The sequence below is a fragment of the Cydia strobilella genome, chromosome 14 (assembly GCF_947568885.1).
Source record: "Cydia strobilella chromosome 14, ilCydStro3.1, whole genome shotgun sequence".
Lineage (NCBI taxonomy): Eukaryota > Metazoa > Arthropoda > Insecta > Lepidoptera > Tortricidae > Cydia > Cydia strobilella.
The window spans coordinates 3,513,486-3,535,505 of record NC_086054.1 but is presented as its reverse complement, the minus strand read 5'-3'; the positions used below and the strand labels follow the sequence as shown (position 1 = coordinate 3,535,505).

The following is a 22,020-nucleotide window of genomic DNA, read 5'->3' as shown; positions in this document are numbered from 1 at the left end:
GTCAGACCAAGCAAACTATGCAGCGTGTTTGATAGCATAGAATGTGGAAGTGTAAAAGTTAGATTTAAAATAACACTTCCACAATATGTGCTATCAAACACAGTGCAGAGTTAGCTTAGACAGAGTCAGAGTGTGTGCATTTTGAATATTTCAGCCGGGACTTAGGACAATATACATATTTTAAATTAATAAAATAACATATTCCTAGAAAAATAAGAAATTGTTATAAAATATTAATCATAACCCTAAAATCAACACACTACATACTCAGCAAAATATCTTAGAAAACAACAAAAACAACTTTCCAAAGACAACTTTGCAAAGAGTTCACTTTGTAATGAAAGGCAAAGACTACATTGCAAAGAATTTACTTTGCAATACAAAGAACATTTACATTATCTACATTGTTAAGTTCCGCTTATTATGTTTGTTCAATGGAAAGTGTAGCAGTTCATGTTTTCATAACATTGCTTCAATGAAAGAATGAAAGACTGTACCATCATTCAGTGTTAAGTGACAATTTGTACAACTTATTGCAAGCAAATAAGGTTGAAATCAACTTTATCGACAACCAACAATGTGGTACCTTTTGGTTGAAAACGTCACATATAATGTTGAATGGTCAGTGGAATGTGGTGATTACAGGTCATTTAAATTATTGCCTATTTGTCATGAACAATAGCAGATTTATTTAATAACAGATGTCATATCTACATTATTTTCCTTTTTTTTACCAAGATATACTATTATACTACATTTTTGTACGACATTCGATTTAAAGTTAGTTTATTTGAAATTCTACGTGAATCATGTTTTATTTATTAGTTAATTTTTATACTTTTATTTTTGACATGTTTCCAGTAACTTAGTTAATATTTTAGTAATACATATTTTAATTTTTAAGTTTGTATTTTAATTTTAATAGATTTTTATGTTTCAAAGCTTTTATGAGTCATGTTGCTTGAATTAAATGAATACAATACAATACTATACAAATATATATGTAGTAGTATAGAATTTAACTACCTACATAACCTGATGATCTAAATTTTATGTATACAACCAGCACCATTAACTATTTGCAAGTGATTATTTCAAGTTACATATTTTATATGGCAGGAATAAATGGCAATTTTAGCATCAAGGCACTTAAGAAAGCTTCCACATTTAGAGTAGAATACAAAGCCCTTTTAACAGGTCTGTTGGCAGCTTTCCAACCAGGATGAGCTGTACAGTTGACAAAGCTTAATGGTGGAGCTTTGTCCTATTCTAGTACATTAGGTACTTAACCCAGTTTAAAACAAATACAGATTCGTCTCATTGCCGAAGTTCTAAAAATTCTGAAGAGAAAAAAATACAAAAAGATCATGTTATCGGGGGCCCATTACTCAAACGGTATTAGACTAATATTATTAGTCCACAAACTGTCAAATCGTATGGGTTACCATGGCAACACACTAATAATATTAGACTAATACCGTTCGAGAAATGGGCCCCAGTTTGGCCATTTATGCCATATAATATCTAAGTGTTCCTAAAAGGGTAAAAGAAAACAATTTTCAAAAATTTTACTACCTACCCTGGATACAAATCACAGCCCTTAATTTGATTACTACAATATAAAGGATTGTTTGGCACGTGGCACATATAAGACACACACACAACATTTCACAAGTTTGACAACACATGAACAACATCAACAATGTTTTCGCTCATTAGTTACAAAAAAACTTCTGGTTAAAGGTAATATTAAAATCTAGGTTCTATTAAAAATTAAGGACTAAGGTTAAACAAAATGTGCTTCACTGGTTAGGAAGTTACAAAATTAGGTGCATATTTAGGAAAAGTCTGAATCTGAAAATAGCCCCTGTGGCCCTGCATAATCCTTTAGTCAGTAACAGAACAAAATTTTATTAAAAATTGTTTCTATGTTTTTTAAACACTTATTAAACAAAAGTAAGTAATGAATTAAGTGATACATACATGTATGTATGAATTGTCTTGAATGTATGAAAATCTCCTTAATTGAGAATTGTATTTTCTGTAGTAACTTATGCACTGCATTTTCTAAGTAAAAAAAAACTTTTTGAACACAAAACAGCTGTTTTGATCGAGATTCACAATGCAACTGAAAAATTAATAGGTGCAGCTTCTTTCATATCATTTTGTAAACTAAAGATAAGAATACAAACAATTCATATGGCAGACTTAATTAAACGGATGATTTCACATTTCTCAATGCGATTATGTAGTGTTATGTTACTTCTAGGGTTCCGTACCCAAAGGGTAAAAACGGGACCCTATTACTAAGAATCCTCTGTCCGTCTGTCTGTCTGTCACCAGGCTGTATCTCATGAACCGTGATAGCTAGACAGATGAAATGATGTATTTCTGTTGCCGCTATAACAACAAATACTAAAAAGTACGGAACCCTCAGTGGGCTAGTCCGACTCGCACTTGCCTGGATTTTTAATAAGTTTCTTTGTTTTAATTTTAATTTTGGAGTCATGAAATATTTATTATTCAGAATATACCTATGTTTTATTACTAACATACTATAATCCGAACGCTCCGTGAGTCCGAACAAGGGTTGTTTTTTTAATTTCGGACTAACAAGGCCCTACTGTAATTAAATTAAATTGCAAACACCTTTGACATAATCAACCCTTTCCCAGCATTCTGAGAATGAAAATCTTAGGTATAGAAACGTGTTTGATGAAAATGATTTGGATATTATATATTTAATAAATAGGATATTTATATGATAAACAAAATAGGTGCAACTTTATCATTATCTATACAATGAAATAAAATGTTCTGATTATGAGAGGAAACCTACACATGTGATGCTGTAATATATTTATCACACTTAAATGGCTTTAAATTTTTTTATAGATGTTAAAATATACACATAAATCAGCCAGTTAAACAAAATTGTAAATGTGTTCCTGCAAAGCTTGTGTGATGTGATGAACACAAAAGCATCACTTAACATAGTTGATTGTTTACATTCCTGGATATTTAAGGCACGGAAGACAATCTACAGAGGGGACAATTAATCTTGTATAAATAGAGCGACAACCTGATACCATTTAAACATCGTGATTCGTAATACCAAAACTTTATTAGATATTTTTAACTCTGCCTTAGATATCCACCTATGTTGTTATTAGTTTTTTTAGACGTTAGGACTCAAAATGACGATGACTCACCGAATAATTTAAATTCACACAACGTTAGTGGGAATTCGGTCCATTATTGCAGCATACAACGATACAAAATCCAAGGGACATCGCCACCCCGGATCCAGTCACTTCACGTTTCACGATACACAAACGTTTTTAAACGACACATAACGTAGCACTATGTAACCGATGATCGCATAATTACAAGAAAGGTCATAGCGTAAAGACGTTACTGTGAGAAATATGCACTTGTTCACACAAAAAAACTAACAATTTAACGCACAAATGCCATTCTAGCAGTCTAGTCTGTCGCTACTCGTTCCTTTCGTTCGACCGAGCGAGGCGGCGAAGCGGGGGCAGGCGGGAGCAAGCGAATATCACGTTTCGGGAGCACAGCCTTCCAAGTATTTACCTATGAAAAAAATCTTGAATAAAGCTAAATACTGATAAAATGTAATAGTGAGATATATGACGATATTTGATATAAAATGATACTATTATAATATTGATATGCAATTCCGCTGTTAATAATTGAAACTACGCGCTGAAACTCAAGGTTGAAATGAAAAACTCTATTGGCACAATGGCAAGATTGGAAAGCCAGTATGGCAACATTTTATATATTGACTTTTATGATACTATGAAAATGAAATAAAATATACTATAAATATTTGATTGGGTGAGAAAAAGCATGATTTACTTTATTTAAACAATTTTGATGATGGTGATCAAAATGGTGATACCTCGGTTACAATATTATTGCTATAAAAATAAAACGGAACGCCATGAACATCTGTCAGAGCTGTCACATTCACGCATGTCATGTCACTTTGACTTTTGACGTGAGAAAAATCCACTATCCAGCACTTGGTATTTGCATGGCTAAAATTTTATTGTTGAAAAATGTCGCGAGATAAAAGTGTTTGGTTTGCAGAAGAGATCCTCTTAGATGCTAAGCTTATCAACTTTCAACTGGAGACAGGCGAGTGGGATGCCGTTGAGGAGATGTTGCGGGCCGAGGCGCAGCTTTCTCGAGATGCGGAGACCGGACGATTGCGGCCGTAAGCATTTATGATATTGCGATTTAAACACGTATTATCATTACTATATGTATATGCACTGTGATACGCTTAATAACTGATATTTTTAAAGTAATTGTAAACATTCTCGTTATTAGTGCTGTTCTTTGTATTATCTTTATTCAAAACACTACTGGCATTTTATGCATAAAAGCATGTTTTTTTATATGTATATGCTTAAATCAATTTTGTTTTGAGCAGTTAATACATGTCACTCCGAACACCGAGTCCGTGTCCAAGTGGACTTGGTCACTTTTTCTTTAGTGTATGTTATCTATTTCAGTTTATAGTTAAACCTTATTTAACAATCTTATATACTATTGGTGACACAGATTAGCTTTGCAAATAATCTAACATTATTCTTGAACATGTTCCTACATTTACTGTTTCAGTAAAAAAGCATCAGAGTACACCCTCCGTCTCATAGCTGAAGTGCTCCATATCATGCGGTTAGATGTGGAGCAGGCCTCTTACAACCGCAGCACCCTTGCTGTAGCCGAGCAATGCCTACGTCTCGTCCGCTCCTGCGGAGCAGCTGGCACCAAAATGCAAACATACATCTCAAAAGAACTCTCCATTTTAGACTCCATGCTGATTTTAGCTACCGAATACCAACATCCAAGTGTTGACTTCCTAAATGAAGAGTTACAGAAGAAATATGAATCCTGTATGACAGTATTAATCCAAACGCTTGGAAATTTAGTTGTCAACAATCCATTTAACCAAATCATGATTTGGAATAAATTCGACACAATAATTCTCAATTCCTTAGTCAGTCCTAATGACAAGATATCTTCCGCTGCAGCCATGATTGTTTACAATATATTATTGGGACAACCTAATGTGTTACCAGATGACGTAATGCTGCTCAATTCTCTAGCTTACATGTATAGCAATGGCAACACTGAATACCCGCATTTAATTATAGAATACTTAATCGGTGTTGAGAACACATATATAGAGAAGTTATACTCAAAATTGGATCCGGAATGCAGAATGCTAGTTTTAAATCTGGCATACAACATTTTGATGTCTACGGAGTCTCAGGATATTAATGTATCGGTGAATTTTGTGAAGTTTATGGCGCATGAGTTTAAAACTAAATCGGACAGTATTTTGAAGACGGTGGACAAGTATGTGAACACTATAGAGCCACAGGAAGTAGTGTTTCTGCTTGAGATTATTGCAACAGCTTCAAGTATGGATACTTATATGGATTGCTTGCAGAGTGATACTTCTTTGTTTATTAATTGCGCATGTAAGTTTGTTATTGAACACTTTGTTTAATCAAATGGGGCATTTTCTATTAAAAGGGACCTTATTGTCGATGGCGCTTATGCTACACATCGTCACGTGGCATTGTATTTATATCGGAGCATCGTTTATAATGGTGTAAGCACCATCGACAATAAGATCCCTTTTTATAGAATATACCACAAATACTTATCTGAAGGGGTGACCTTTTTTCTTGTAGTCCACTGGATATTTGGCCTGTGGATGCCAGTTGACTGATATTATTTTTATTTACTGTAAGTATGATAATATGGGTATTTTGGTGTAGAACCTTTTTACATAAATACATCTTCTTACTCTCCATTTGTGTAAGACAGTGTAATTGACAAATAAAACATAAATTAAGATTATAAAACATTAGACAGACAGAACAGAATTTCCAAACAATATATTTTTTAAACTTAATTTTCTATCAGTTTTTTAACCTTTTGGACGCCAATGACCGATATATATGCACCGTAAGTTCAACGCCAAAGACTGATTAATCGGTCATAGACCACAGAGCAACATAGACCTACATATGCATAAAGTTCAGTTTCAGTTTTGACTTTGATACTTTGGTGACGTGGCGTCTGGATAACGGCTTTTGTGTTTGACACGGCGTCGAAAAGGTGAACATACCTGCAACACAAGAAAAGTATATTAAATGGAGAGCTATTAATTTTTATCATGCAATAACTATATATTTATCCCTCATAGAAGATTTAAATTTCGTTTTTTCCTTCAATTTATTTCATTTTGAATCTTATGGCTTATAAAAATACAGTACTAATTCCCGTGACATCTCATTCCAGTCCTGCTACGCGCCATCCACAAGCTGGGCAAGGAAAGCAGCAACTTCTTCTCGTCCATCAACAAGTTGTATGAAGCTACAGGCCGTCAGCTTATTAACGATGAAAACGCTTTCAACACTCCGCTACCAGAAAGTAAATATTGTTTACTTTAATACCAAAACTTCCGTGAGACACAGACATATTAAATATATTAACAACGGGCGCGGAGGGCTGCGGCCCGCAGTAACTAAATCTAGTTAAATAAATAGAAAATGAGCAATTTGTCACAATAAATTTTAAAATTTATGGGAATAACAAAAAAATACCATTCAATTCCTTACATTTTATTTAAAAAAATATTGTACGGCAACAGTATACATAACCGCAACATTTCACCGACAAAATCGCAATTTCCTATTACTAAGACTACGCTGTCTGTCTGTCTGTCCGTCTGTCACCAGGCATCTCATGAACCGTGATAGCTAGACAGTTGAAATTTTTACAGATGATGTATTTCTGTTGCCACTATAACAACAAATACTAAACACACAGAATAAAATAAATATTTAAGTGGGGCTCTCATACAACAAACGTGATTTTTTTGCCGTTTTTTGCGTAATGGTACGGAACCCTTCGTGCACGAGTCCGACTCGCACTTGGCCGGTTTTTCATACATCGAAACGGCTTCTAAGCAAAGTGACATAGTGACATCACGATGTGTTGCCATTTTGTTAGAGCGTTTCGTCAGTAAAGTACGGGTGCCAGACTTTGACCATCATTTGTCACGTTTGTATTGCTTTAAGACAATGGGTCCCATACAGACAATTGATCCTCAAAACAAACCGACTGATACCATTAAAAATTGTCAACAACCCTATTATACGCGTATTACGTAGTTTCAGTTCCGTTGACTAAAAACGACTCCGCCGACAACATGGTCTCCTGCAACGAGACCACATCCGAGTGCACGGAGTCCGAGAGCAGCGAGCAGTTCTTCGAGTGCAACGAGATACCCACCTTCGATCGCTTCGAGCCCGCGGAACCGCCCAAACTAGGTCATTCACTTTTTTAGAGTTCCGTACCCAAAGGGTAAAAGGGCATTTTCACTTAAAAGTGTACCATTTACTTGTTTTCGAAAATCCGTCAATTTTTGGGTTATTTCTACTCAGAATCACGAGGACTATCGATTTAAATAGAAAAAAATGTGTCCCCAAGAAAATGTCAGTTTTGTAACGCATTTTCAAATACATTTTTTATGGACAAAACTCACAAAACTGACTCCCAAAATTTGTATGAAAAACTGGGGACACTTTTTCTTTGTCTCATTCAATAGTACTCGTGATTCCGAGTCTAAATGACTCTAAAGTTGATGGTTTTTTGAAAAAAAGTAAATGGTACCATTTATTCTGAACACCCCCAAAAACGGGACCCTATTACTGTCTGTCTGTCACCAGGCTGTATTTCATGAACCATGAAAGCTAGACAGTTGAATTTTGAAACAGCCGGCTACTCACGCGGAGACGTAGGCTCTCACAAAACATGTCGCGCGAGTGACTAAAATACGTCAGTGAAACCGTAATATCTGGGAGACCATATATTAACCGATAAACCCGATAGACCGATAAACATATAAAAACTCAAAAATGCGCGTTTTCCCAGAGATAAGACCTAGCTAGATCGATTTTTCGCCCCAGAGAACCCCCATATAGCAAATGTCCAAATTTCATCGAAATCGTTAGGGCCGTTTAACATTTTCAGTGCTAAACGCTCCATTTCGAATATAAAATGAAGCCACCTACCGGGTTCTTGCCACTTGCCAGTGAATGCGCAACACACATACTTTATTCTTATTTCAAAATTTTAATTGATGCAAAATATTCACAGACAACCCAGACGCGAACAACGGAAACGCCAATGTAAAAATCGACAACGATTTAACCAAAGTAGCCTTTAAAAGAAGCAGCTCAGTGCCAAAACCGGACGACCGAATAACAGTTCTCCCCATGCGAAGGGTAAGTCTAGAACATAAAATAGACATCGGAGATGACACCGAACCTCCACTAATCATAGATGCAATGTCACCGAATGGCAACATGAATACTATCGCAGAAGTGATACCGGTAGCTCTCCAACCTAGATTAGAATTGCAGCCTACAAGCCAAACGGAGTCCCAAGACAGCTCTCCCAACGACCCACCTACAGAGATACATTTACCAAAAGAAGAATTAAAGAGCGAAGTCAAAGCGTCTCCTAGTGAAATCTCACCACCGTTAGCCGATAACCCTGCAGAAGCAGAATCACAAAAACAGTCCCCGGACACACCAAAAGAAGTCAAGAAAAGTCAGAATTTGTCAACGGACTTTGACTTAAGCGAGCAATTGCAGAAGATTTTGGGTATATCGGAGAAGCGAGTGGATCCTAATGCGGAGAAAAAGGAACCGGTGAAGGAGGTGAAGATATCAGAGGATAATGTGGTGGTGAATAAGGTGCCGTCGGTGAAGATTGATTCCCCTGAGAGCCAGAAGACCAGGTAATATATTACTTTATTTATCTAGGTAATGAAGGGCTAGTTAATAGCGTTCAGGGTCTTTTTTAGGGTTCCGTACCCAAAGGGTAAAAACGGGACCCTATTACTAAGACTCCGCTGTCTGTCTGTCTGTCTGTCCGTCTGTCATTAGGCTGTATCTCATGAACCGTGATAGCTAGACAGCTGAAATTTTCACAGATGATGTATTTCTGTTGCCGCTCTAACAACAAATACTAAAAACAGGATAAAATAAATATTTAAGTGGGGCTCCCATACAACAAACGTAATTTTTTTGCTGTTTTTGAGCGTAATGGTACGGACCCTTCGTGCGCGAGTCCGACTCGCCCTTGCCCGGTTTTTGTCTCATATTTAGCAAGTACCTATTTCACAAAAATAATAAATTACCGTCCGTCGTCTTAGGGTCTCTCCATACACCTAGCGACGCTCGGCTCGGCTCGGCCGGCGCCTCACGACGCGGCGACGTCTTTTTCGCTCTTATTGCGTAGACGTAAAGCTTTTTTTCTATCGTCTATTGCAGATTCCGCGTCGATAGGTGTGGGGAGACCCTTAGCCATCACTTTCTAACAAATATGTAATTTCGAGAGTGATTCATAACAAAAGACAGTCGATAATAGTACATTACGATACAAGTGCGAAAAAGAAGAAAATTCTCAACGAGTGGCGATAAATTAAAACATGACCGAAGGGAGTGTTTTAAATCGACACGATTTGCTAATTACGTACTCGCACATGTATCGTACAACGTTTTACGTTTATCCTTTAAATTTTCGACATAGTTACGTAATGTACTAATTATCGCACTAATGCGGTAAAGTAGCAGTAGCCAATATGTACTGTAAACATACATACTGTAGACGGGAATTTTTTTTAATAGTGATGCACTGGACCTTTTTTCAAAATAGGTAAATTTAATGTTTTTCCTACTCAGAATCACGAGCTCATTCGTTCCTACTAGCAGGAAAAAAGCGTCCCAAGTTTTATTTTTCCATTCCGCCGGTAACGAAATGTAAAGTGCGTAAAATGTATGAAAATTTTGGGACATTGTAACATTAAACAATGTTACAATGTCCTTTCCTTAATCGCGTAAAATAAGTTTTAAATTTACCTCCGACGGCTCCGACGTTCGACGTTGACGCATGGAAATCAGCTCATGATTCTGGGCACAAATAACATTAAATTTACATATCCTAAAAAAAAAACCAGTGCATCACTACAGAAAAACATGCCCAGATACGCTGATGGAATATTATTTCTTATTGATAGGTTGGGAGCAGTTGACATGACAACTAGCAAAACCTTGTACACGAGCGTGGAGACAGTGGAGCGACACGTCGCCTTCGGTTTCAAAGCTGGTTTAGTGAGAACGCTGGCCAACCTCTGCTGGAAGAACCAGGCTAACAAGAAACAGGTACGTGTATAGTCTGCATTTTCTCAAATGGGGCATTTTCTATGAAAAGGGACCTTATTGTCGATGGCGCTTACGCCGCACGGCGTCGCGCGGCATTGTATTTATATCGGAGCATCGTATATAATGGCGTAAGCGCCATCGACAATAAGGTCCCTTTTTATAGAAAATACCACATTTAATGTGTAGGGAACAAAGTTGTGTAAAGTCTACAATCATGCCCCCAAATCCTAAAGAGCTGAAGTTTTGTGGTGGTTAGGTGCGGCGCTGTACAGTGCCATCTGAATCCGCTGTCATATACGTTATAATAAATAATAATAATAAATAAATATTATAGGGACATTCTTACACAAATTGACTAAGTCCCACGGTAAGCTCAAGAAGGCTTCATCATCATCATCATCATCATGTCAGCCGATAGACGTCCACTGCTGGACATAGGCCTCCCCCAAGGCTCGCCACTCCGACCGATCCTGTGCCGCTCGCAACCACCGAATTCCCGCGACCTTCACCAGGTCGTCGCTCCATCTCGTGATCCAAGAAGGCTTGTGTTGTGGGTACTCAAACAACGGTATATATAATACTTATACAAATACATATAAAACATCCATGACTCCGGAACAAATATCTGTGCTCTTCACACAAATAAATGCCCTTACCGGGATTCGAACCCAGGACCATCGGCTTCACAGGCAGGATCACTACCCACTAGGCCAGACGGTCGTCGTTATTTATGACATATTGGTAATATAATTGTAATTTTGACATTTTAGTAATACGCTAGATTTAAGAGCACTAGAATATTAGTTTTTAGTATTCTAAATGCGTACCGTTGCGTGCTTTCTTTTAATATTTAGGTACTTGAAATCGTTGCGAGCGAGCGAGCGAGCAAAAGTTGAAAGCGTTTTTAAGACGATTCTCGCTGATTTGGCCTTGAGCGTCTCAGCGTCTCTGTACCCGCACCCCGCTCACTGCGATCGTACGTGAATTTCGTCTCGGTGCGGCGACTGCGGCGGAACGAGGTTCAAAGAATAAACTACAGCCCAGAGGCGCGCGGCATTTGGCGCCATACCTCGTATTTGTGTATCTTTTGCAGATATTTTGTTGTTTGAGTATGAGTAGATTATGCGTGTAGTGGTCGTAAATTATAATAAAAATATATTCCCTTATGCATTATACTTTACAAGCCTCAATTAGTTAATTTGTGTTTTATCTGTTTCTTACAAATAAATACCTAAGTCAAATCGACGGATTAAGATTTATAGCTAAAGCTTGGTATGTACTAAATTGAGGCGTACAGTGCGTTTATTTTATACAGTTTTTTTTATCCGTAATAAATAAATATAAATAATGCCATTAATAGTTAACTTATAAAATTAAAGTACCTACTAGCTTCATATACTAATACAAATGTGTTATTTTTCGAAGTTCGAAGTTTTCTCAATCATTACGTGGGAATATCATCATTATTAGGGTTCCGTACCTCAAAAGAAAAAAACGGAACCCTTATAGGATCACTCGTGCGTCTGTCTGTCTGTCTGTCCGTCTGTCACAGCCTATTTTCTCGGAAACGACTGAACCAATTAAGTTGAAATTTGGTGTATATATGTAAGTTTGTGACCCAAAGACGGACATGTAAAGTAAACAAATTAATTTTAAACACGGGGGCCAGTTTTGGGGGGTAAAAGAGAAAATTAAAAAAAAAAGTTTTTCAAACTATATCGTGTTACATATCAAATGAAAGAGCTCATTGTGAGAATCTCAAATGTATATTTTTTATAATTTTAGGATAAATAGTCAATTCAATTCAATTCAATTCAATTCAATATATTCTTTACTCAAATAGGCCTAGCAACAAGCACTTTTAAATTGTTTAGAAGTTATTCACGAAAATAGGCAAAAAATGAGCATTCCCCCCTTTATCTCCGTAACTACTAAGTATAAAATTTTGAAAAAAATACACAAAATAGATCTTTACCTATAGATCACAGGAAAACTTATTAGAAATGAGCAGACAAGCGTGAGTCGGACATAATTATTTAGTTTTTGATCCAACCCCTACGGGTTTATTAAAGACGCACGCTTCACATAAAAAATAAATTGTTTAATTTGAGTAATGTACGGAACCCTTGGAACGCGACTCCGACTCGCACTTGGCCGGTTTTTATTACAAGCGCGCCACAACCAAATCAGCGCTTTGCAGTCTTTTTTTTTTAGTGGTTAACGGCTATGTATGATGAACCCCTGTGGACGTCAGCCGCCGCTCCGTTGATGGGTTGAGGAATGGCAGCCACCGCAACACGCAAAAAAAATTGTTATCGCCTCCCGCTTGATACTGTGTCAGATGATAGTTTAGATGCTATTGTGAATAAAAAAAATGGTCAGCCGGTTGTATCTCGGTGGACCGTCAGCTGGTCACATGAACATGTAAAAAAATCTTTTCAGTCATCGCATCCCATTTCATACTTTGTCAGATGGTAGTTTAGATGATATTGTTAATAAAACAAATCGTCGGCCGGTTGTATCGCTGTGGAAAGACCGTCAGCTATTAAAACATTATTGTTAGTTTAAAAATAATTTTAATTGATTTAGCCGTTTAGTAAAAATAACCAGTTAGCCGCAAAATGGCCTGTTTTATTATTTTTATTACGGTAAAACTATAAATATCCGGAAATAAGTTTAATTTTATAATTGTTGAACAATAAATGAAGATTCATATATATTTTTTTCATAATTTTTTGTTTACCCATTTAGAAGACATAATACACCAAGTTGACCCAATGAAATAATTACTGAAATCCAGAAGGAGATACAAATAATAATAAAATAATAAAACGTTTATTAACAGGCAAGGATCACCCATGAAAAATTTACAGACATAACTACAATTACACTATTTAACACTAATTACTACTTAACTAAACCTACAATAAACATAATAGTAAGTTTTTCCGTAAATAAAAATACGATAGGCCGTTTTGCTAGTTCTTAATCGATTAAAATTATTTTTAAACTACAAAAACAATGTTTTTTAAAAGGTACTATTCATACATACAACGTAATAGGTAATAGGTAGCTTAAATATGTTAAATCAATTATTTATTGTTTCGAGATGGAATGGAACATTATTCAAAACGTAAAACTTGAATGACATTATAATATGTCGGTTAGAAAACATTTATTTATTTATTTCAAATGAAGTTTTCTCAAACATACGTATATCATAGTATATTATATACGGATATTATCATTACATTCATTGTAATAGACCGCAAAATACCGTGTTGCGCTCGCTAATGCGCGTCGCAACCAAATCAGCGCTCTGCAGTTATTTATTCTTTGGCCACAATAACTCCGATATTATAGCACTTTGCTTGTGCATAAGCGAACATAGTGCAAGGAAGGCACGGAGCGACGAGCGACACAGCCTCCTCGTCTCAAAGCTGGCACACGACTGCCGGCCACGCCATTTTCAGGCTGCATACGCATGAAATGTGGAAAAACGTTCGTTTTCTTAAGAAAATATTTTTTGATTAAGAAAAGCTATGTTGCATTTGTAGAACCTGTTAAAACATATTTGTTAGTTTGAAAATAATTTTAATCGATTAAGCCGTTTAGAAGTTATAAGCAAAGTTAGCCGCAAAACGGCCTGTCGTGTTATTTTTTTTTCGGTGAAACTACAAATTTCAGGAAAAAAGTCAAATGTTGCGATTGTTGTCCATAGAGTGAAGATGCATATATATTTTTTTCATAATTTTTGGTTGACTCATTTAGAAGTTATAAGCTCTAAAAAGTAACAGTTTTTGGCCAAAAACTGCGCGAAGCGCCTTAATTGACAAAGCATTTTTCACGGTAAAATAATTTTATACTAAGTTTAACATGAAATGATTTCCAGTGTATTTAATTTTATTGACATTTTGATTTTTGATTTTTAATGGTTTTTTATTTTTGACATTTATAACTATATTTTATTTTTTAATGTGCGATTTTGTTATTTGATTTAGGGTGTTGTGTATTTTTAAATCTATTTGTATTGTAATTTTTGACATGTGTTTTTGACATTAAAGATTGATTGATTGATTGATACTTTAAATTTTTCATGCCTGTTTCTGGTGGAATGTGTGTGGCCACGATATATTTTTGTAACATCTCTTGTACCACATTTTTAAGCGAAATAAATATACTCTACACTACTCTACTCTACTCTACTCTACTCTACTCTACTCTACGAAGGACGATTTATTTTATCATGTGCTCTTGAATCTTATACCTTTGAATTTCGAAAACGGCTCTAACGATTTCGATGAAATTTGCTACATGGTGGTTTTCGGGGGCGAATAATCGATCTAGCTTCGTCTTATCTTTGGGAAAACGCGCAAATATTGCATGTAAAAAGTGAAAACCTTATTTCGGATACCCGTGATTTTTAGGGTTCCGTAGTTTAAATCTCAATCTACTATTTCTTTCAGATGCGAGACTTGGAAGTCATCCCAGTGTTGCTGGATTGCTGCAACATCGACGCACGGAATCCACGTATCCTTTATTTAAATGATAACTAAATATCGTGTCAAACTACATATGTTACTAGAAAGCTTTGCTTCTTGCTAACTATTGCCGACACTAAAAAACCGGCAAGTGCGAGTCGGACTCGCGCACGAAGGGTTCCGTACCATCACTACATAGTATAAAACAAAGTCGCTTTCCGCTGTCTGTCCGTCCGTCTGTCCCTATGTATGCTTAGATCTTTAAAATTACGCAACGGATTTTGATGCGGTTTTTTTTAATAGATAGAGAAAGGAGAGAGGAGGATAGAAGAGGAAGGTTTGTATGTATAATTTGTAAAGGTTTTGTGTAAATTAGTTGAACTACCCATGCGAAACCGTAGCTCGCCCTGTCAATCCCTAGAATTGTGTAATTTTTTTTAAATGTAATTTAATGCCCTGGATGCCAGCTTTTTAAGCCAAATCTCATAGAAAAATTTGCAAGCTATGATGGCGCCATCTCTGCAAACCTTTGACAGTTGCCAACCCCATTTAAGAAATGTGCGCAGATGGTTGGTACACATACGAGTAAGTTCATCGGCCCGAATTACAATTTCGTGGCTATTTTAGTGACAACAATGGTGGCTCAGACCTCGAAGGAAGTCTTGTTTCCATCTCGCAATGTAAGAGGCCAGACTATGACTATAACGTGTGCTGCCCTGTTTTTAGGGTTCCGCACCCAAAGGGTAAAAACGGGACCCTATTACTAAGACTCCGCTGTCCGTCTGTCTGTCACCAGGCTATCTCATGAACCGTGATAGCTAGACAATTGAAATTTTCACAGATGATGTATTTCTGTACCGCTATAACAACAAATACTAAAAAGTACGGAACCCTCGGTGGGCGGGTCTGACTCGCACTTTTTCGGTGTTTTTTTATGTCCGCCATATACTGTAATGTTTAAGCTTTTGTAAATTATTTAACCTCCTAAGGCCCTAGGTCCTACCTATAGTACCTCTTCAGTTCGATGAAATTTAAATCCTATTCAATTGGAACAGTCGTTTTTGCTTTGTTTCGTTCAATTTTCCAACAACGCAAAATCAACTCTATTTCCTACACCATAGGTTCAAATTTCAGTGGCAAATTTTGGATTTTTCATTTGTATGGCTGGGCCTAAGGCTTAGAAGAAGTTTTTTCAAAAGCGATTCCGCAACCGCAAAAAATGTAACGTACGGCATGCTTTATAAGCGCACGCACTTAAAACACTGAAACCGGGAGAAATTAGACTGAAACCGCAAGAAAAAAACCGCAGTGCGTTCTAAGCCTTAGGAGGATAAAATTAAACCGCTTTCAACTGTTTTCTGATGCACATATGCTCTTTCGTTATCACACTTTTTATTTTCACTTTTGTATTCATATAATGGCAAGTTTTTGGCCTCTTCAAGCCTGCTGGTAGAGACTAGAAGCTTAAAGCACAGGATAGGAAAAAATGGAAACAGATGGAGGAGGCTTTTACCCAAAGCGGGGCCATGTAAAGAAAAAAAAACACTAAATTTAATGATTAACTTGTAAATAAAAACTGTATGTAAATTTGCATGGAAATAAATGGCTATATTATTATTATTATTCATATAATGAAGTCATGAAACCCTCCATTTCGCGTAGCCCGGCTCGCACTTGACCAATTTTTTTATGATAATAAGAATCCTTAACTTGACTACAGTTATAATGCAATGGGTCATCTTCGCCGTGCGCAACCTTTGTGAAAACTGTCCCGAAAATCAGGTATAGTATGTTTTTTTATGTGCCTTGAAGCGTTTTAATCATTAATTGTATGAGTAAATTACATACATACATATAATTACGCCTATTTCCCGGAGGGGTAGGCAGAGACCACGGACTTCCACTTACTACGATCCTGACATACCTCTTTCGCTTCCTTCACTTTCATAACATTCCTCATACACGCTCGCCGGTTTAGGGTGCTCTTGACCTGGCCTTTCTTCAGGATTTTCCCGATCTAAAAAGAAAAAAATCATGCCTTATAGCTGAAATAGATGATGCTATCTTCTTATTCCTCGCGTTATCCCGGCATTTTGCCTCGGCTCATGGGGTCCTGGGGTCTGCTTGCCAACTAATCCCAAGAATTGACGTGGGCACTTATTTTTACTAAAGCGACTGCCATCTGACCTTCCTGTACCCTCACTCAACCTAATTCCAACAAGGTAGAGGCGATATTGGGCGACTGAGCCACTGTTTCCCACCCTACCCTACACTTTACCGACAATTTGAAATATCTTTCCAGGAGGTGATAGTGAAAATGACGCTTCAAGGGCCAGTCGACAACGAGGTCCTTAAAGACATGGGTCTGACGCTCAACACAGACGGACAAGGGAACACCATCAGACTAGCGCCGTACCCTAGATAAAATATACAGGGCGCCTAAATATACACGATGGCTAAAAAATAAGTGCATTCCCGTTACCAGGGAGGTTTTGGTATTATACTGAGCAACTTTTACTATGGGACCAACCACGAAATCGCGAAAAAAAATGTACCCTCCTGTTCAGGCATAATAAAACACGTCTATCGGCTATATAATTCAAATGACGCGGGAAAACGCCGTCGTTGCGCCGATCGCGCGACAGTCACGTCGCTCTCCGGTGAGCTCCGCCCGTGGCTAAAAAGGGAAACCAGTCGCAAGAGAAAACAAAATACGGGCGGCAGGTTTTAGCTGTCGCGCTGTAATAAAAACGTTTTTGACCTGTGACGGTTCTGTGTAAACACGTGTTAAGGAACTCGGAAAATTAAATTTAAGAACCAACGAGAGCGGGGGCTCTGCCCCTTGCCCCATTGAAGCCGGCTTCGAGGTGGTTAGCAACAGGTAATTACCGTGTTATTTATTTGTTTAGTTGATGATGTGTATTTGCCTGAACATGGGGTTTATAAGAGTATAGTTATTAACACCTCCCATAGCAAATGGACCAGCCAAAATGACATTTTCAGGGTACATTTTTTTTCGCGATTTCGTGGTTGATCCCATAGTAAAAGTTGCTCAGTATTATCCCAAAACCTCCCTGGCAACGGGAATGCATTTTGTATTGTATACAGGGTGGCCAGAATAACTACAAGGCTGAGAACAGCGCGGTTTCTAAATATAAAAAACCGCGACTCCGTTGGATATTTGACACGCCAAAAATGCCCGTTAGATATCTAGGGTATCCATGCACACTGAAGGAGGCAGCTAGCAACCTGAAGACTGCTAGTGGAGGAGCTGGGGTAGTTAGAGTCGCGCTACCTCGTTTCACGCAAGATAGGCACATTTGGATGTCGATTTGCGGAAACTGCCCAGCAAAACTAACTAACTAACTAATACCCATTAGATGTGGCCACAGCGTACGCTTATAAGTGTTATAGCTAATTAGCTATACAGTTATTATAGATTAGAAAAACAAAATCCTGGCTGAAATTTTGACAGCTGAAAATTATGGCCGCTGCGCCATATATTTTGTGATCACTGGATTGTCAAAAGTCAACTTTTGACAACTAGAGTTACCTTGGTGTCACTTAACTTCAAACTCGGGTAAATCCATCCGATCCTCTCAGCAAATATAGTTCGTCAAAGGACTGTGTCATTTCAAACATAGACAGAGAGAATCATACTATCTTTATCTTACACTAGTACTACTAGCACCCAAAATAACAGTTTTTTTTGTTCTTATTTACTGACAATTTGGTTTGACCAACTATATCTACCCTATTACCTATTCTTAATACCAAAATTGCATAATCTGACAGATGGATTTACCAGTTTTTGAAGTTAAGCTACTCGTATATTGTACGGAGCCGTAAAACCAGTTGTGGGACACTCCTCCTTTCGGGCAAACTCGGCTCCGCTCGGCTCAGTATTGCTCCGAGCAATTATTAGGGTTGGCACAACTTGACGTCCCTTTCCGTGCACGACCACAGATAAGATAATGACTTGAATTTTACAACCCTAAATAGCCGAAAGGGATAGTGTCTTACATTAGAAAGTGACAGCATGATTCGTCCCTGAATCGCTGTCAAACTTCGGGTTTGTAGGAAGTGTCCTCTCTGTATGGTAGTACTATTACTTATTCTGTGGCAAAAGATCACTCACCAAAGGCTCTGTTTGTTAACCAAATTTCTTCAATTTGATGTGCTCAATGTGTTTACAACATTAATGAATATGTAAACTGTAAGCTTTATTTATGCAACATGACAAATATTCAATCAAATCCGAAATAAATAGGTAGATAACTAGATTTAAGCTTTTTATTGAAAATTTCCCTACATTTTTTTTTTCTGCTTGAGATTGAGCATTGGACAAAATCTCAGATAAAATTAATATTAAAAACAAGCAGAGGCAAAAACATTCAACAAACAATGTTGTATCGGCTAGGCGGCTAGGGCCTAGCCTAATGCCTTAATAGGGTGGAGAGTCACCTTGGGCCTAAGTATGAAGAGCAGGTATCCGCTCGTCCGCTTTTTAATTTTTTACACTTCCAGGGCCAGATTAAGATATTCTGATGATTGATGACCTAAGCATTCTTAGACCATGGTGCCCTTGGAGGATATAACCAAACGGAGTAGCCATTAACAGGCGTTCCCCTCTTGTCGAGAATAGTCGGCCAATGGTCATACACAATGTATGGACTGCCGTTTATCTGACATGGCTATTTTGACGTTCCCCTCCCCCGCAAAAATTGGCAGACTTTTTTGTACAGCAAATTACTGACAAGGCGTCTCCGTTGGTTATATCCTCCAAGATGGTGCCCCCCTCTTCACCCTGGGCCGAGCTCTTTTAAAGTTTTGAGTTTTCGATTTAGGGCGCAAGGTGGCAGTATGTGGTGTGGTGGCCACTTTTATTTAAAAGCGTTTTTAAACATGACTAAAACAGCTTTATTTGACATTTGTGACGGTTGACGTTGACGTTTGTCTCAGCAAATCTCAGTGTCGATCGCCTTCGGTGTTTTAAAAGGTGTTTATTTATTTCCCATTAAAAACCTTTGAAAATGGTTAAAATCGCCCTCCAAATCAGAGCCAACATAGAATGTATTGAGAAGCTTTATACCAACCATCCACATTACCAATGGTTCTTAAAACTGAAGTGTAGTAGCTGCGGCGAAGTGTCCGAAAAGTTCCACGATCTCACGGAGGCAGACAAAGTGCCTCAGAAGCACAACCGGTCCGAAACGAACCTCCTGATAAAGTGTAAACTGTGCTCCAGGGAAAACAGCATGGATGTTATCGAAGGCAGCAACGGTGAGACTAGTTTTGTAAACATAACCTCAATCTTGTATTGTTATTGTTTTGGAAAAACTTTTTCCCCTCACTAGCTCGGAAAGTTGTCTTTTATCCTTCAATACAAGCGGGGAAAAACGCGTTTTATCCACTAGTGGGGAAAGTAATTTGACCTTGGATGGAGCGTGTTTAAGTAGCTTGACAGATAACAAAACGTAAATCGTTTATGATAATGATTCGTTCGATATTAATTATCATTCAATAAATGGTTTGAGAATCTAATGAAAAATACCAAATTTAGCTTTATTTAATGATTTTAAGTCATAAACCTTAAAATTCCATAAGAAACGTTTGTTTTTTTATAATGATGTTAAATATAATTCTGAACGCACAAGTTGAGTCGATGCAATTTCAAAACGCATTGTTGACATTTCATACGTCAGAAATGTCAACATTGTCAACAATTTTTTTACTTAAAAACTTTTCTCACCGACTCGCGTAAAAATACACAACTTCCAGAGTTTTCTGTTATAATATCGTAAAAAATGAGTGATTCCAGTGATGAAGATGATCTAACGCCTGTGGATGTTGCATTTTCCTCGCTATAGTGAGGTGAAAAGTTTTGTGTTATACACGGGCGCAAACGTATTTTACTTCTCGTGTGTTGAAACACTCACTACGCTCAGGATTCTATTTTAGAACTACTCGCTTCACCTATAGAATCCTTTCGCTTGCTCGTGTTTCAATTCTACACTCGCGGGTAAAATACAACTTTGCACCCTTGTATAACAAATAACTATTTTATTTAGCCGAATTTTTGCGTACCTAATATACTCATTTAGATTGTTATTAGAGAAAACATATCCATATATTACTTAGCAAATAGCAATATTTCTTACATGGTTACAGTTGACATATCTTTTCGTAAATTTTACATTTTAAATTCTGTGGAATAGAAGGTGTTTATTAATAATAATACTTTTCTTTTGGAACATTATTCTAAAAACATAATTAAAAGTACCTACAATTTACTTTTTCAGTCACAAATTTTTTTTTTTTTTTTTTAATTTATTTAGGCAACAAACAGTCATATACAAAAATGATGTAATAATAAGCAATGTGTTAATAGACCTTGAGTGCCCTACCTTAATTAAATAATTTCTAATCTAAAGTAGCTAGTGTAGGAGCAGTAAGCGGAAAACAAAGTTATCATTAATTAACAAACTTATCAGTAACTTGAAGTGTATCTATATTCATTAAAAATTGTGCCTTAAATTATTATTTATTGTTCTTGATTTCAGGTGCATTTACAAACGAAGATGCTGGCAAATTCAAGACGCTGGTAATATTTGACTGCAGAGGAGTGGAGCCCGTTGACTTTGAACCTAAATCTGGGTGGATTGCAGAGGCTGAAGAAAATGGTACATCATGTGATTTATTGTCCTCAGTGAGGTTCTAAGTATTATACTAGAGTCCAATACCTACACAGATACATATTCTGGCATGGGAGGGGTAAACTTGTATACTGTTTTTACATGCTTCTTGTTTCTTGAAAGACTTAATGTTGTTGCCAATAAGACTTCTAATGTTTAAAGCCAAGTATACTAATACATAATTCTTGTAAGGGAACAAACACTGTGTTTGTTAAAGTTTTAACAAAGCATAGAAATGGTATTCCACAAGTTTGCTAAGAAAGTCATAGCCTTATGTAGTTTTTATGTTAACATTATTACTGTCTGCATGCTCAGCAAAAGACTATTGTTTTAATAAAACAATTTTTGTTGTAGGTAAAAAGTTCGAAGATGTAGATCTCACTGAGAAGGAGTGGGTCGACTATGATGAGAAGAACCAGACCTCCGTCGGAGTGTACGAGCTGGAGTGGCAGTTCGTCAAAGTCAAATAAGTGATTTTAATTTTATCTTGTTATAAACAATGAATTTACACTGTAACTATACATTTATGTTTTTAATAAACCATGCTCACTAAATGAA

The 22,020-nt window shown here is 37.0% G+C and overlaps 3 protein-coding genes across 5 annotated transcripts in view; 2 read left to right on the top strand and 1 right to left on the bottom strand.

Annotated features, from left to right (window-relative positions):
- Nucleotides 1-3,604, bottom strand: part of LOC134747104 (E3 ubiquitin-protein ligase SH3RF1-like) — an 80,609-nt gene extending 77,005 nt beyond the window's left edge. For all 3 annotated transcript variants that reach the window (XM_063681674.1, XM_063681675.1, XM_063681676.1), the window contains exon 1: nt 3,213-3,604. The gene's annotated coding sequence lies outside the window, so the exon portion shown is untranslated. The remainder of the gene's footprint in view (nt 1-3,212) is intronic.
- A 423-nt stretch (nt 3,605-4,027) lies between these two features.
- LOC134747110 (ataxin-10) lies at nt 4,028-19,050 on the top strand. The gene is made up of 9 exons (XM_063681688.1): nt 4,028-4,246; nt 4,657-5,522; nt 6,352-6,483; nt 7,233-7,385; nt 8,215-8,860; nt 10,142-10,286; nt 14,753-14,816; nt 16,488-16,549; nt 17,070-19,050. Exons 1-9 carry the CDS (start codon nt 4,089-4,091, stop codon nt 17,190-17,192), a joined length of 2,349 nt encoding a protein of 782 aa, XP_063537758.1. The 5' UTR covers nt 4,028-4,088; the 3' UTR covers nt 17,193-19,050.
- A 690-nt stretch (nt 19,051-19,740) lies between these two features.
- Nucleotides 19,741-22,020, top strand: LOC134747342 (UPF0587 protein GA18326). Its single transcript, XM_063681976.1, has 3 exons — nt 19,741-20,050; nt 21,331-21,450; nt 21,817-22,020. The coding sequence occupies exons 1-3, from the start codon at nt 19,801-19,803 to the stop codon at nt 21,930-21,932; spliced, it is 486 nt and encodes a 161-aa protein (XP_063538046.1). The 5' UTR covers nt 19,741-19,800; the 3' UTR covers nt 21,933-22,020.

Bases quoted from the DNA above. Each gene is read 5' to 3' on its own strand.
- LOC134747110 (XM_063681688.1), top strand. From the start codon at position 4,089: ATGTCGCGAGATAAAAGTGTTTGGTTTGCAGAAGAGATCCTCTTAGAT. The intron at 7,386-8,214 runs GTCATTCACTTT...AAATATTCACAG, and splicing joins CGCGGAACCGCCCAAACTAG to ACAACCCAGACGCGAACAAC. The intron at 14,817-16,487 runs GTATCCTTTATT...ACTTGACTACAG, and splicing joins CATCGACGCACGGAATCCAC to TTATAATGCAATGGGTCATC.
- LOC134747342 (XM_063681976.1), top strand. From the start codon at position 19,801: ATGGTTAAAATCGCCCTCCAAATCAGAGCCAACATAGAATGTATTGAG. The intron at 20,051-21,330 runs GTGAGACTAGTT...TCTTGATTTCAG, and splicing joins TGTTATCGAAGGCAGCAACG to GTGCATTTACAAACGAAGAT. The intron at 21,451-21,816 runs GTACATCATGTG...TTTTTGTTGTAG, and splicing joins TGCAGAGGCTGAAGAAAATG to GTAAAAAGTTCGAAGATGTA.